Source organism: Scardinius erythrophthalmus, assembly GCF_964197995.2.
Source record: "Scardinius erythrophthalmus genome assembly, chromosome: 20".
NCBI lineage: Eukaryota > Metazoa > Chordata > Actinopteri > Cypriniformes > Leuciscidae > Scardinius > Scardinius erythrophthalmus.
In genome coordinates this window covers 17,177,838-17,194,163 of record NC_138240.1, presented here as the reverse complement: position 1 = coordinate 17,194,163, position 16,326 = coordinate 17,177,838, and the positions used below count along the sequence as shown (strand labels likewise).

The 16,326-nt window shown below is 37.8% G+C and overlaps 1 protein-coding gene across 1 annotated transcript in view; it reads right to left on the bottom strand.

The window, feature by feature from the left end:
- Positions 1-2,898: 2,898 nt before the first annotated feature.
- Positions 2,899-16,326, bottom strand: part of grid2 (glutamate receptor, ionotropic, delta 2) — a gene marked incomplete at both ends in the record, with an annotated part of 472,158 nt that continues 458,730 nt past the window's right edge. The window contains 2 exons of the mRNA XM_081348596.1: positions 2,899-3,327; positions 11,683-11,923. Of these exons, the coding sequence (XP_081204722.1) occupies positions 2,899-3,327; positions 11,683-11,923 (670 nt within the window). The remainder of the gene's footprint in view (positions 3,328-11,682; positions 11,924-16,326) is intronic.

Genomic DNA, 16,326 nt, shown 5'->3' with positions numbered 1-16,326 from the left:
ACATCTAGTGGACATGCAATGCATTTACTGTAAATCAAGTGGTACATTTTTTGAGAATGAATTTGAAGATGAATTTCACCTCAATTATCAAAATACAAACAGCCGTTTTACTACAGTTCGTCATACAATAAAACATCCGACACCTTGAATTTGAGTGAAAGCCTGTCCAATGTAATTCGTAAAACTCTTTTTTTCCATAGGCCTGCACTGTAAAAAATTAAACGATCAATACACTGACAACATTATGTTTTTACATTACTTTAAAACAAGTTAAGACATTTTAAACTTTATTTTTTATTTTTATAAATTACACAAGATTAAAGTCAAGTCAGTTTAATATAATTTAAGTTGAAATGACTTAAACATCCAAGTTGATTTTACTTAAAAACTTAAGGCAGCAATTTTTTGTGTACATGCAGCATAAAATGTCTGGAATTGCACATCACATTGCACATTACAGCTCTCGACTGCATGCCAGCCTTCACAGGTGCTATATGTGCTGTAAGTGTAAAACTTTTTATCATTATAAGATGAAAAAAGACCCTGTTGGTGCATCGGGGTGTTTGGTAAAAAGTGTAACATTAAACAATACATGCAAATAAATAACGTAAACAGAATCGCATACAAGAACAAGGCCTACTATATCTGGAACATGATGACAGGTTCAGGGTCAGACTTGTGGCGACAAACTCTCCAAGCACTAGAGCGTGACTTGAAACGCTGTGGTGCCTTTCACTTTGGCCTGTAGTGCATGAATCTGGTTCACAAAGTCAAAAGCCAAATTTGGCTAACCTTTGACCACATCCTTCATTGTGTTCAAAGCAACATCCTGAGGTGGAAGGGATAAAGTAGAACAGCGTTACTCTTTACACACAGCATTTCGAGACATTTCTGATGATACAGACAACACAACAAAAACCACTGTAGAAAACATGTTTATTAGACAAATTATACACAGAAAGCTTTGCCACTTGTAACAGAGGCCTCAGTTTGTTCCATTTGAATAATATGCAACACATACAACAAAATAGGCCTATATTAAATACTGTACATTATAATCAGTTGAAAATGATGTAATCCTGTACAATTCTATGTATGAAATTAAAAATGTTACAGGCATAGCAGGTTTTGCATGCTTCTTTTACGGGGGAAAAAAAACCTTGCCTCCTTTTGAAAGATTCGGAAATCAAAATGGAATGAAGTCGAATGAGAATGTCTTCCCGCCAGAGAAACCGTGGAGAACTCCTTGTAATGTGACAGTGGCTAACTGAGCTTTACAGACTCAGATATTATACTCTATATCTTCTTTAAATCCAACAAAAAAAAAGTATCTGCATGTAAAATATACACTTTAATGTCTCTTCATTTACTCTAAATAAAAATCTTTAAACTGATACTAAATAAAATTGCTCCTATAGTCTTTCATTAATCATATCTTAAGAAAAGTACATCTAGAATGCTTGCGTCAAAACACTGTTGCCGTTTCCTACACACAACATTTGCGAATTAGTCAGAGGATAACAAACTGAAAGCTCATTCTAAACAACTAACATTAGTAAATATTAATACAGTTTATGTTAGTGAAAAGGATTGGTTTGTTTTTTTGTCCTCAAAAGGTGTATTTTTTCTTTAAAACTTACCACACCTCAATGGCCTTGTTTAAACAATTAGCACTTTAAAAAAAAGTTAGATAAATATTACCCCTTAACATTTACGAAATGAAATAGAAAGATATTTCTCAAATAACCCCTCAAAAGTCACCACTGTATATCAGCGTCTTCAAATGGCGTAGTAATAGGTTGAGGACTGACACTTGAAAAGTAAAAAAAAGCCCCGTCTCCTAAGGCTCGTGTTAAGAATTCCTTTTAAAAACTCTCTCACTCTTTGATTTCCAAAATCTATGACGCACAGCCGCGAGATTGTGGCATATACAATGAAGCTATTCTACAGAATGTTTTTGTCAAATCCTGGAGTACGGCTACAGAAGTGAATACAAACTCTTAATGGTTTAATGGTGCAAATCAATGAAAGATGATGGCACTGAAGCAATCTCAAAACTAATCATAAAAAAAGAGAAAACTAAAACTACAGACAGTTCTGAACATTTATTTTGTTGTTAAAACTCTCTGACCAGACACATTCCACGCATTAAAGATTTGTTATACTTAAAGTCAGTAAGAGACATTTAGTAGCATTTGTTTCATCCCTCCCTACGGTACAATAATGTCTATTATTTTTTATTTCAAGTTCAATCGAGTCTTTTCCACAGAGTGTCCATTTAAAGACTCAAAGTAGATCTCGACTTCAGGGAGAAGGCAGAGAGGATGAGAGGTCCTTAGAAACACAGTCACTCACTGTGAGGCTTCCGAGAAAAGCAGGTTATTTTCTCTCAGTTTAGCAGCGCCTTGTCGAACGCTTCAGCTAGAGGGAGCACTGAACATTAACAGAGCGCTGAGATGAAGCACAATTCAGTCGATGAGTTGACAAGATTCTTCTAAACTGAGTTATTGCAGATCAGGGAAACACTAGGCAGTCTTTTGAAAAAAAAAAAAAAAAAAAAAAAAAAAAACTAACAAAAAACAACCCAAAACAAAAAGGTAAACATACCATCATTGCAACATTTGATAGTCTTTTTTTTTTTTTTCTCTCCCCACAAAATCGAATGCGGCAAACAAAAGGCAAATTCATTTAGTTCACAGAGAAAATCTCCCGACAAACCACAATGACAATAACGATCATTTTATTCCATCCTCGTCCTGCCGACGAGTTCGGTCGGGACAAGCAAGCTCCATCGCCAAGAGCAAAAGTCAAGAGAAAACGACAACCAAAAAGGAACATTTGTATTTACATATATCTCTTTTTTTGTTTCGAACTCGCAGGCACAGGAACTCCTGCAGTCTATATGGAGGTGCCCCTGTCCGGGTCGTTGCCGTAGCTAAAGTTGGGGGCCGGGGTGGGCTGATACGGGATGCTGGACATTGTCTTGACGGGGCTGCGAAAGAAGCCGCCGTTGGGGGCTCGCTGCCGGAAGGGCCCCCCAGTCCGGTGGTCCTGCACGGCCCCAAAGGCGAAGCCGGCTGCGGCTTTGGCCGACAGGCTGCGGCTGAGAGTCTGGATCTGCTCGGGGATGAAGGTGGTGGTGGTGATGTGCGTGTTGCGGAAGTCGCTGATCTGCTCCAGGGCCTGCCGGGCGGCCGGGAGGGAGTCCATGTCCAGGGGCGTCAGGTCGATGGAGGAGGTGGAGAACTGTTTGTGGGGGCTCTCATCGTCCGTGCACAAGCTGTTAACCCGGTGATGAAGGTGCTCCAGGTCGATCTCCTTATCGTCCTAGAGGAGGGAAAACGGGAGGAGGAAAGCGGAGTGGGGGAAATAAGGAAGGAGAGAAGAACAGGAGGAGGAGCGAAGGTTGTTATAGGATCAGAAGAGAAAAGAGGTGTAAAGTGAAGTGAAAGGGTGTGTATTCATAAGAGCAGATAGAGAGTGGGATGGTGTAGTGAAGTGGGACAGCACAAGGTGGTTAACAGGGAAACGGAGAGGGGCGGTGAAGTAGGAAGGGAGTTGGTGAGCAAATGAAAGTGTTTCGGATGCAGTTGGGAAAAAGAACATTTGGAAGAAGGTTGAGGGCGGATATTGATGAAGAATTAGCAGGCCCAATGAGGTTTTAGTGTTTGCATGGAAAGCAAGACAGAGAAAGAGGGGGGGAAGGTACAAAAAGGGAAACATACTGAGCTAAGGTAATGAAAACACAGTCTTAACTAGGACTGTCCTTGGACTATCATCAACATTAACGTTGTGTGACAGATGGATCTTTGGATATGTAGATACAGTCTACAAAACCTTTCCACTTTCAAGCCATCTGAAACCACAGTTGTGACAAAACTGTAGCTTATCTAGTATTTAAAAAGTTTAACTAACATAACTACTATAAAATAAGTAGATTGCTTTAAAGAACTCACGAGGTGACGTGGGCTGACATTGTGGCTGCAGGGAGCTCAGAGATAAAATGGCCTCTGGTTTGGACCAGCATAAAGCACTTAGTTGATTCCAGCCACCAGAGGCAGGCAGCGTGGCCCTGAGTAAAGAGGGGTGGTGGGGGAACCTGGTCGGGCCGAGGGGGGCGGGAGGTTCGTAGGTACCTGTCCTACCACCATGGTGGAGGAAAGCGGTATAATAGGGGTGAAAGTGTGAAGGGAAGAGGAATGTGGGAAGGCTGTTACATGTGCTGTTTTGTTGACCTAAACAGGGACCTTGTGCTTCTCAAAATACTTTGGTGTGTTTGAAGATAATAAATACCCTTACACTTTTCTTTTTGGGGCATGGTGAGATTGCATTATGAGTCTAAACCTATGCATTTTTATCTTGAGATTTATTCACTATCAGAAAATGTTTTGCAAAAATGGTCTATTTAGGGATACAACAGCTTGTCACTGCAACACCCTTAAACGGACAACTTGGTGTTTTATCAAGCCCTAAAAATAGCAGTTTAGTACCTCAGAGTAGTAATAACTATAGCCTGTAAACTGTCAGTGTCCCGGTAGTGGGACACTTGGTCCACTTTTTTATCGCCGAATTTCCCTAACACGTATTTTAGTATTCATCATAAATTAGGTATCATTCGCAAGCTTATATACTCAAAATTCATCCAGGGAAAACCGTTTTGAAATTGGATTACATTACCACTACTACTTTGAACTTTTATGGGTAAATAAGGTACTTTAAGGGTACTGCCCAAACTTTTGAACCCCTATAGGTAGAAGTTGTGCAAATTGTTTTCCTGAGAGTGCAGATATTGATGAAACACTAGTGTGAAATCTTTAAACCAGTGGTTCTTAACAGAGAATAGTGAATAGTGTTCTATAATGGAGCTACAGCAGCTACAGTCTGCATCTGTCCAAGTATGCATGACAGAATGTGTAATTGAATCTCAATCTAAAGGATTATAGACACATGCGCGTCATCTTTGTCTTCCGGAGCATGTGCACAACGCAAAGGCCAATAGGTATCTATAACATGTAGCCGAGCTACAATCACATTATCTAGGTCTGTTGGTCCGACTTCACAAAAGCCAGATGAGTATGATTCAGTCAGACTAAAGTGGTTACAGTACAATTTAAAAAGACACATTTTGCTCTAATCTAGCTGAAATTAAACTTTTAAAGTCTAAGTACACCCCTCAATTTTATGGAATAAAACATATTTGTAATTATTATTATTTATTAATTATGAAGATTTAATTATTAATCAAGAGTTTAAAGCACACACATAATATTGCATTATTATATTTTATAAATTAAGCCATTGGAGGTTTACTGAGGCCCCCTAGTGGGCCTGATTGAGAAAAAACAAACAAAAACATTTTACCTGATGCAATGGCTAATATGATATATATATATATTGCTTCAGGCCCCCTGATTGAGAACCACTGCTTTAATTTATCATTTTATATGTTGCAATAATTGTATTGAGAATAAATACTGAATTAGGCACTTAGTCTCCATGTGTGGCACCAATCTTAATATTGAACAAGTTTTGCAAACAAGTTTCTGCTCCCCTCGTAAGCTACACAGCTCAAAGCTACTTCCTGTCACGTTCGCACTGTGACTGGTTTTGTATTCTTTTAGCCAATTTTGTCTAGTCACTACGTAGCTTGGAACTAATGGATTGATCTCTGTGGGCTTGAAAAAGACTGGTATTGAAAACAGCCCGTATAATTGCATTTCGGGAAATTAATGGTAATGGCCTTCCTTGTAGCACCCAAGTGGATTCTCTTCCAGCAGCAAATGTGCGATTGCTTAAGTCCGTACAAAACTTATCTTTGCGCATTTCGTAACCTACGTGGGCTCGAGGCTTGGAGAAGTGTGGAAAGAGTGTAGCTCAGTGCTGGCAGAAGACAGTTCGCGACGGGATGGCGAACGTGTGCCTCAGCTTGGAGTCGAGGGGTGTGGCGCAGCATGCAGGTGACAAATGATTGGAGGAAGGCCTGAGCGTGAGCATGATGTCAGTCTGCGGCTCATGACACGGCTCGTCTTGCCTCACAGACGGTCCGTCTGCCTGTGTCTGTGTGCGTGCGTGAAAGGACATGACCCAACAGATGAAGCAGGCAGATAAGAGGATGGGAAAGAGGTTGTTTTCAGAGAGGTGGGGGAATGAATAGAAAAAGACAACAAACAAACAGTCAGCACACAGATGTTTTTTTCTTTCTTTTTTTTATGTCCAAGGAGCCAGATACCTGGAAGTGTGAGATGGTAAAAATGGCATTTTGCATTTCTCTCCCACCCCTCAACACAGAGTACTTATCTATAAAACAAAATCAACAAAATAAAAGTTGTTTCAGGCTCTGACAGCAGAATAACATGATTGTTTTGGTCTTTTCTGAAAAATAACCAAACATTTTCAGAGTAATGACTGACACAGATCGCTGTTTGGCGTTCGGCGGCCTCTGTTAGTCATGCGGCCACATGAGGTCTGGCTTTCAAATACCTACTACTACTATAGCCACTCTGAACATAATAGGAATAATACATTTTTCCTTTTTTCTTTCTTCTAAGACTGAAAAACAGTTGGTTATTTGAATGCAGACCTCATACCGCGGCCTACAAATGTAGAGGCACCGCAGGACTCCAGACAGCCACAATATCAATGACACAGCAGACATTTGAGGTGAAGAACTTTTCATCATTTGGTTTTTCAGGAATGATTAAAACACAAAGCTTGGCATGTGAAATGGCTTATTCATAAAGCAAAACCTCCAGTTCTCTGGACCGCCTGCTCGTCCTCTCTGGATTGGCAGGTGGTGCGCAATAAAAACATTTGATTTGGGTGGAAAACGGTTATTCGTCGCTACGAGGTGGAACTCGTTTTGACGACTTGTCATATCGAATCATTTCTGACCAATTGCGGCACCAGAGAAAGAGCCGTGACGACGAGATCACAGAGAAACAGAGAGAGGAAACAGGGACAAACTAACACCATGGCATATGCAATGTGTGTGTTGGTGTGTGTATGCATGTGTGTGTGTCAGACACATACACAAGCACAAAGTCATTCTATTGTTCTGATGTGCAATGAACTCAGTGTTAGCAAGGTGTCAAGAAATATCACAAAGAAAAGAGGAAGCAGTTAGGAAGATTTAAGGATGTACCAAGACAGCACTGGGACACACCAAAAAGAAAGTTGCATCATGCTGAAAGATGGAAGAATGGGTTTTAGGATGTGCCAAAATGACATTTAAGACAAAATGACTTTATGTTATTCAGTATTTTTGCCTTGTTCAAAAATGATCCAAATATCCTTAAAACAAGATCACTTTTAATTATTTTATTGATTTAAAATAAATAAATAGATTATAATTAATTTATTCATTAAATTTTGTATTTCAATGTAAGTTTATTTTTATTACCACAAATAGTTTTTGTTGTTATAAATCTCTCTAAATGAAGTTTTGCATTTTATGCAAATTATTTGAACATAAATAATTTGACTGGAAAACAAGTCAAAAATACAGTAATTTTGCAGTAAAGAAGTCTTAAATTAACTCTGCAATAAACCAAAGAGCTTTAATTGTAAAACCAAAAACATCTGTGAGATGAGTGTGATATGTGCTAATTTTTAGCGTTTGTCTTGTCTTGGTCGCTTTTGGCATTAACACGTCTCGCTCACTGAACCGTGTGTGTGTTAAAATGTGTGCTTATCAGCATGTCTGTGTGAATATTTGTGCAAAGCTCTGCCAAGCTTCTACTCTGATGGAACCGTCTGGAAGAGTGCTTTGAGGAATGAGCCCAAATCAGCATGATCCAACCACTGGGGCAGAAAGGAGCGGGGTTCAAGAGTGACTGCCAAAGCGCTCCACCCTACATGAGAGAATCATCTCTGTTCTCAGTGTTACATCTTCAACTACACCACTACATTAGCTAGAATGAATGACTTAGCATGCTTATATACAGTACAAGGTCCAATGTTAACTTTGAGGCCAATGGTAGGTGAATTTATCAGCTAAAATGAGATTGTATTGCTTTTAAATATATATTTGTAATATGGCAATGCATATTTGTGACAAAGTGCAATGTATAGTGCAGCATCATACAAAAAGAATATTATATAATATATAGTACCGTTCAAAAGTTTGAGGAGGTCAGTAAGATGTTTTTGAAAGAAATTAATACTTTTATTTAGCTAAGATGCATGAAACTGTTCAAAGGTGAGTCAATACATTTATTATGTAACAAAAGATTTCTATTTCAAACTTCTGTTCCTTTCAAAGAATCCTGAAAAACATGTATACTGTTTTAACATTGATAGTAATAAAAAAATGATTTCTGAAGGATCATGTGACACTGAAGACTGGAATAATGATGCTGAAAATAGAAAACAGTTATTTTAAATTGTGTGTATGCACGTGTGTGTATATATATATATATATATATATATATATACACACACACACGGTATATATATAGATATTTCACAATATTACTGTTTTTACTGTATTTTGTGATCAAACATGTAGCATTAGTGAGCATAAGAGACTTCTTTCAAAAACATTTAAAAAATCTTACAACCTCAAACTTTATGTATTATTTAATAAGAGGAAAACACTAAAGGCATCTTAAATAAAGCCCTGATAATACATTTTTCATGTGCGAAAAAGTTGTTAAAAAAATGCCAGATTCATCTGAAAAGATAGTTTGTCTGTGCTTTAAATCCCTCACATAGTAAGGTCAGACTATTGCTATTGGAATCCAATTCAAACCATGTAATGTCACAGTTTCCAATAAAGTTCCCGGGCCTTTTTAATTCAGTGTTACTTTGGGCCTTGTGTAACTTATAAACAAGTACAAATGAGCCATTCAGCTTTTTATGACTTAAATCGGCTAATTGTGGCATGCTGTAATAAAAAAACTAACAGGATGAAGCTCATCTGCCATTTCTGCAAGGAACATAATTTGTCCATATAAATGTCTGAACATTATGGCGAGCAGTGGAGTGGACGATGGCCTTCAGAGGAGCAGGGATGAAGGAGAGCCGCTCTTCTCTGTGGGGTCATGAGTGCCCTGCTGCTGCTGCCCCTGACAGATAAAAGCTGCTTCATGGCGGGAGGACGGAAGACAAGAAAAGCCCCTGACCGCTGATCAAAAGCACTACTTTGTTTTTCAGGTGGAACGCTAGAGATGAAATGCTGTGTTTTTTGGCCTGTGGAGAGTCTGATGACTCAGACCAGAGGGGTGTGAGGAGAGGTCAGGTGTGTATGTCGGGGGGTGGGTGATGGGACTCAATTGGAGTAATGCGGGAGATGGGGGATGTAATATCAGGAAAAAGAACACCCACAATATGACAGCTGCAGAAGATAACAAGGAGCCATAAACTCATCAAATCAAAGAAATGCGTCAAGAGCAACATCACAAAAGGTTCATTCACAGCCATATGAATGTGCTGTCACTGCTACGCCTGTGTTACATTGAAGTGTTGTCATGTGAAATGCAAGCAATGGGTTTATTTGTTAATTAATGTTAACCGGATTCCAAAAATAGGCAAGCAGTTGTAAGAACAAGAAAACAAAGAGAAACTATATGTGCAAACAACACATTAATCTAAAGTGATCTTCATGAAATTAGCTATGGGATATAAAAGAAAAATTAGAGCCTTGTCTTAAAGTAATTATCTAGATATATGCAGCTTTTATTGGCACATATATTTTTTAGCACCTGTTTATTTGTGCATTTTTTCTCAACAGCTCTATTACAGTTAATGTGCTTGGCAGGCAATTGAACAACATTGTGTTCTTTTTGGAGAGGTTTGTTTAAGTGCGCTCTCAGAAACAAATGATTTGAATTACTTTGTCTACTTACTTTGTTTGTAATGCTGACTATTTCTCATTTTAATCTCTTGTCTTTTTTGTTAATGTTACTAATCTCCTTCCAAAGCTTTGATGGCATATGACCGGTATTGATTCTGCTTAACTGTTTGTTCTATGGCAGATAAGTCCACAGGATTTATGCTATTTATAGTAGAAAGCGTCAAACAAACAAAATGCAGTGCAACGTGTCCAGAAGTCCAGAAGGATGGTGTTATTAAGGGGTGTTTGTTAGGTACAAGTTCAAATTTGTTACGGTTGCCGAGCAATATTGCAACTTGTTGCATTATTACAGAATGTTTTGAGGTCACAGGGGTGTATTATGGCTTAAATACAACAACTTCAAAAGTGAAAATATCTTAATCAAATATTAATAATTATTATTATCATCTTTTGATTTGCGACCATCACGTTCCAAATACAAGAGAAAATCATTTGTGAAGTATAAAAGCCATTGTATTATCAAAAACTCAGTATAGCTACAAGGTTATTTAATCTCATTTTTAATGAATATTCATATTATTATTTTATATTAATTGAATTTATATTATTTCATTTAAATTTTATAATTCAGTACCATTTAATATAATATTTTTAACAAATTCCACCAAATATCTGGTAACAACAGCAGTTAACAGGATGTAAACTCATAACGTCATACGACTTTCTTACCGCCCAGTTTTACATTCTTTAAATTTTCGCTGTCCTGCATTGAAGGGTTAGTTCACCCTAAAATGAAAAGGAAGTCATTATTCACTCTACTGGTGTTGTTCGGACTACAAAAGGAGAATAAAAAAAAAAATGTCCTGCTCGTGCTCATCCATATAATGGCAGAAAAAAATGCAAAAGTATCACAGAATGATCCCATGTGACACGTGTCATATGTTCCAAGTGTTCTGGGGGTAAACGATAGGGTTTGATGAAAAACAAACCGAAATTTAATGTATTATTTAATGGAAATCCTTTCCTTGGCCATTGGTCTTCTATGCTCTACTGTGAGTTCAATGTGACTCTATTAGCGCTATAGTTCACTCCAACTCGCCCAAAAAAAGCACACAAGTCATGAGAAATCAAGATTAATACAAACATGAAATGAAATACAATATACTTTCTTCTCTCATGTGAATTTATCTGCTGTGTTTGCCGCAACAAAAAGTTATCGCATTCACATCTGTTGAATGTCATTCTGACTGTCATCAGACAAACGGAGATGTTTTACTCAGTGAAGAAAGTACACAGGTACTTTTTGGGAATTCTAAGCATTGTATTTCATGACACGTTTTTTGAGGCGAGTGAGAGTGAACTGTGGTGCTAACAGAGTCACATGAATGCGCAGTCAAGCATGGTAGACCCACAGTCAAGGTCAGGATTTCTGTTAAATAATACATTTCATTTTGGTTTGTTTTTCACCAAACTGTATCGTTCACCACCAGAACACTTGAAATATACCTCACGTGTTGCATTCTGTGATACCTTTGCATCTTTGATGCTGGTCGCTATTCACTGTCATTATATAGACAAGTGCAAGCTTGACTTTCTTTAATTTCTCCTTTTGTGGTTCAAAAAACAAAGAATGGCATACTGCATTAGAACAACACCAGGGTGAGTAAATGATGACTTGATTTAATTTTGAGATTAACCATTCCTTTTGAGGGGAAATTTAGGAGCAATGTTACTGAACTTGAAGTTCTGTAATTATATTGGATCCTATCTGGTCTTGGGCAGTTGGACAATCTCCATAGTCATTGTATTTAAACATGTTCCACAATCTTCTGTTTATGATAAGCTAATTATCAACCTCATCCCTATTCTTAAGGGTTTAAGACTCTTACCTCCTTCGATGGGACTCTGGAGCCTTTCCTTCGCGTCCACCAGGTTTCCACCGTGGCAATAAGACAGGAGAGCACTACACCAGCTGCTAGTACAAAGAAGACCCCAGCAAAGCTGTGGATGTCCAAGGCGCTGGCACTCTTCCGAGTGCCCACAGGAGAGTACAGGTCACATGGACTATCTCGCGGCCACCACTTCAGCTTCAAGATGTCCATGTCCCCATTCTGCTGAAGCTCTAAGATCCTGGACACAGCAAGAAAACAGACACACATATGGATGATTCTTTATTGGGAGGCACTTTTCAGATTACTTCAAATTATGTCTATGTTACAGCATTAATCCTGGAATAAGGTCATGAAGAATCCATACCATCACATATTAGGCCAAAACGTATTTAAAGAGGATTTTGGCTGGAAGTGTGATGGTGTGAATTCCTGATATTGTGTGTAATGGTATTTTTTTGGATGGATGTTTTTTTGGCATTTTGGAAAAACAATTTGACTTGCTAATAAAAGTTACCTAGCAGTTAATTAACAATGAATTATGAAAACAGTTTTGTTACTGAATTATCATAAATCACTAACTTGTAATAACTTATTGAGGTTCTTGAAATCTCAGTCACAAAATGAATCGTGGTTAACTAATTTAACTCCCAGTTTCTGTTAATAAAAACAAGCAACTTTGTCAGAATTACAACAGAAATACCTAAATATCGTATATCCTATAAATATCCAATAATGGATTGAATATTGAACACGGTCTTGAACAACGAGGACCTACAGGTCAAGAAGGTTGAGAACTATATATATATATATATATATATATACATGCCAATTGTAATTCCAAATGCATGATGACAGCAGTATTGAAGATAGTATTGAATTATAGATCGTATTGAAAATATGATTTTCTTGAATATGTGCAAAGCTGAATTTTACTGGGTTTAACTTATACAGTATGAAGCGTGGAGGCAGAAGCTCAAAATAAGAATATTCAGGCAATTCCCTCACTTTTTAAAAAGAGGAAAAAGTAAGAGACCCATAACATCCACTATAATCAACCATCTAAAAGTAGTGTATTTCTATTCAAAATTACAGAAGACAGAAAAGTTCCCCTAACTAAAGTCGGCTAAAGTAAGACAAATATGAACCTTCTTTTGATAACTGAAGTCCTGCACTCCATGCCTGGACATTTACTACTGGCCTAAATATATGCATGATTATGCACAATTTTATTGTGTGTCGCATTACAGAAATGGACTGTGTTATGAATTGAAATTGAATGTCAGAGTGCTTCATTCTTAAACATTAATTGAGCCACTAAGATCTGTATAACACCCTATAAATAACTCAGAATGGTCCCAGTCTGTTCAATGGCATCTGTTGCTGCAGTGATTTACTTTTTTTCCCAACACCAGGGGGCAGTGTCTCCTCAGAAATAATGTCATCTTCCTCACTATAAAGAATGAGTGTGTTCTGATGTAGTGATGGCAGTTTGTACTAATGCCAGTCCAGCGGCTGCAAATGAATGATAATGAATACAGGACACAAAGGTTTAGGAGAATTTGCCTCATTGATTGGCTGATCTGTATTGCGTGGCAGTCTCTCTCTAGCCTGATTGTCTGCAGTCAGGAGTCAGCGCACATTTAGCCCCAGAGGAGGAGACTAGCGCGCTTCCAAGAGCCCATATTCACATCCAAACTGCAGCTGCAGCAAACACTTATCCAAACAGCCACACACACAATGGAAATGTTCAGAATTCACAGTAACACACAATGCTGTCTAAAATCCTGTTCAACATTTATTCAAAAAAGCTACCCTTCATTCTTTATATCCATATCCCTGTCTCATAACAATATAACACAGGAGTAAAAAAAAGTCCTATGGACTCAACAGATGGAGAATGACCCATCCACATTCTGCTATGGACACAGCTCACAGGACTCACAACAAGGTGGGCCAATGTTGAAAGATTTGCTTTATAGATCACATTTTAAACGTGCCAACAACATTTAGCAATGCAACACCGCCCACATATGTTGCATTAGAGGATTCGGAGTGCGATAGCAGAGACCTGAAACAACAATGAGGACAATTCAAGAGAACAGCACAAAACATACATGGGGAGCTGTGATCCAGTGCCATTACAATGCCAAGTACTGTGACTGAGTAAGCAAAGATGTAATCAATGTCACACTGATGGAATTGCTGAATTAGTTACAGTAACTCAAAATCAAAAATGAACATCTCCCTCAAGTCATAGTACTATAAAACAAGCACCTTGTTCTTTTAACAAGCACTAACGCAGTATATTCCCGTTATTGAGAAACCATGCAATATCTTTGTGTTGCCAATATTCACAAAATAATCACGCTTTGCAAATATATTTTGAGAAAAAACTATCATTATGAGTGAACCTAAAGGGACATTTAAAGATTTTAGAAAAGTACAGCCTGACTGCTTTAATGTAATAGGAAGGATGCAGGTGGTGTGTGTTATTTTAGTATTATTTAAATACTAGTTAACAGTATTTAATACAATTTTGAATTAGTTTTTATTTTTATACTTTATTTTAGCTTTCATTTTTTTATTTTAGTACTTCAACTTAAACTTATCAGTTAGATGTCAAGTTTAATTTTTTTTGTCTACATTTTATTTTATTTCAGCATTTTTTCATTTTAACATTGGTGCATTTGCCAATTTATGTTTTAATTTTCCATGGTATTAAATTACTGTGATGAATGAATTCTGAGATGAGATGTCTTGGTCTTTAGTAACACAGCTATTCCTTCAAGACCTAATTCCCACTGGAGGTCACCACAGAACAACTGCTATCACAGGCATATGGAACGGCCTACCCTTGAAAAATTAGTCTGTGACATGTATGAGTGTTGCCATGATGGATGTGTCAACACTTGGTGGGTCAACATGCCATGCGCTGCTTCAGGGCTGAGATAATAGGTTACATCTGACCACACTGATAGGATGGCAAGGAGGAGACAAGTATGGCTTGTGTAACCATTCTTAAAGGTAAATTCTATTCTATTCTATTCTATTCTATTCTATTCTATTTTATTCTATTCTATTCTTTCTGTGCCACTTTTCAACCTAAGTCTAATACAAGTGTCAACATTCAAGGACTTCGTGTTCAAAAGAGCCTTTCTGACCTTGTGGTTTTCCAGCAGCTGGTACTGGGCAAATTAACAGTCTCTGTGTTTAATGAATTAACACCCTGGCGTTTTTAACAAATAAGGAGTGGTGAGATCCACAGGAATTAACACCAGGTACTTTTCCTGTGAGAATCAACTGTCCAGTTTTGCCCTTGAGGAAACGCCACATGTTTGTCTTCAGAAGTCTCAGGAGAGACATGACAGTAGACATCTCAGAGGGGACCAGATTTTACCTTGTTTGTTGAGAAGATAAGTCCACTGATGGCCATATGTTGAAAGATTTAGTTTTGTGCTTTTTTACTAAACTTCTCTAAAAAAAGTTTTTTAAATTGGATTTTTTTTCCTCAAGCACTTTAAATGTCCCTTTTTTAAAGAAAAACTCATAAAAACAAATCACTTGATGTGCATGGGTTTCTTTCTCACATTGGCTATGTTTACATGCACACTTTTTTGTTTCAATCGGAATGAATTAATTCTGATTGATGAATCCGACTGTAGTGTTTACATGAACGCTAAATAAAGTCATCCGGTTGAACCGTTGTGTCATGCTGCTTATATTTGTAAAAACACCCTATTCCAGCACCCAAAACACACATAGTTCTGCTCCACTTCACAGCCAATGAGTGGTAGGGGAATTTTAGAATAACACAACAGTCATTTATGACATTATATTTAAAAACAACTGCAGCTCGTTCCGCGCGTCATGCGTCTACGCCATTTCTACATCATTGCACATGCGCAGTCCTTTCAAGTTTCGGCTTTCGATCTGATTAAATGTTTACATATTCTCTCGATTGGATTATAAAAGGAAAAAAAAACCCTTTCGATCATTTCGAAATGTTATTCACATTGACCTCAATCGGTTCGATTAAGGTGTTTACATGAAGCCTTTTCAGTCTGACTGAGCCGTCAATCCGATTGCTAAAGGATTGTTTGGTTGCATGCAAACTTAGCCATTGACGTGTTTCCTATTGAATCAGGAAGTTTGGGCATGCCACTTTTATTTAAATAGCCAAAAAAGTTGCTTTTAAATAATATTTCTTTTGAAAAGCATTTTACAAATAAATATGAATTACTAATAAATATTTGAAATAATATCCCTGCACTAGCATATAGATGACCTCTATATGCTATCTAGAAGTTAACAGACACAAAATTAAAATTAAAATTTTATGAGGTCTTGAATATTGGATTGGAAAAAAAAACCTGCTGCTTTCCCTTCAGGGCACTTACAGAGAAACAGCGGCTTCATAACAGCAAACATTTTTATTTGTTATTTATTCCCTCTCCTCCCAAAATGGAGTGATAAATGGAGGTAAAGGTGAGTGAGGACGAAGAGAAGGAGATAAGCATTGTGCGTGCTGAACAAGTTGAGCTCGATTGACAGGCCAGGGCAAAACACAAGCAACAATTCACCTGCTCCGCGCTGTGTTTTTGTCTTTGAATTGCACTATCACTGACCAGCGCAGTCAAGGGA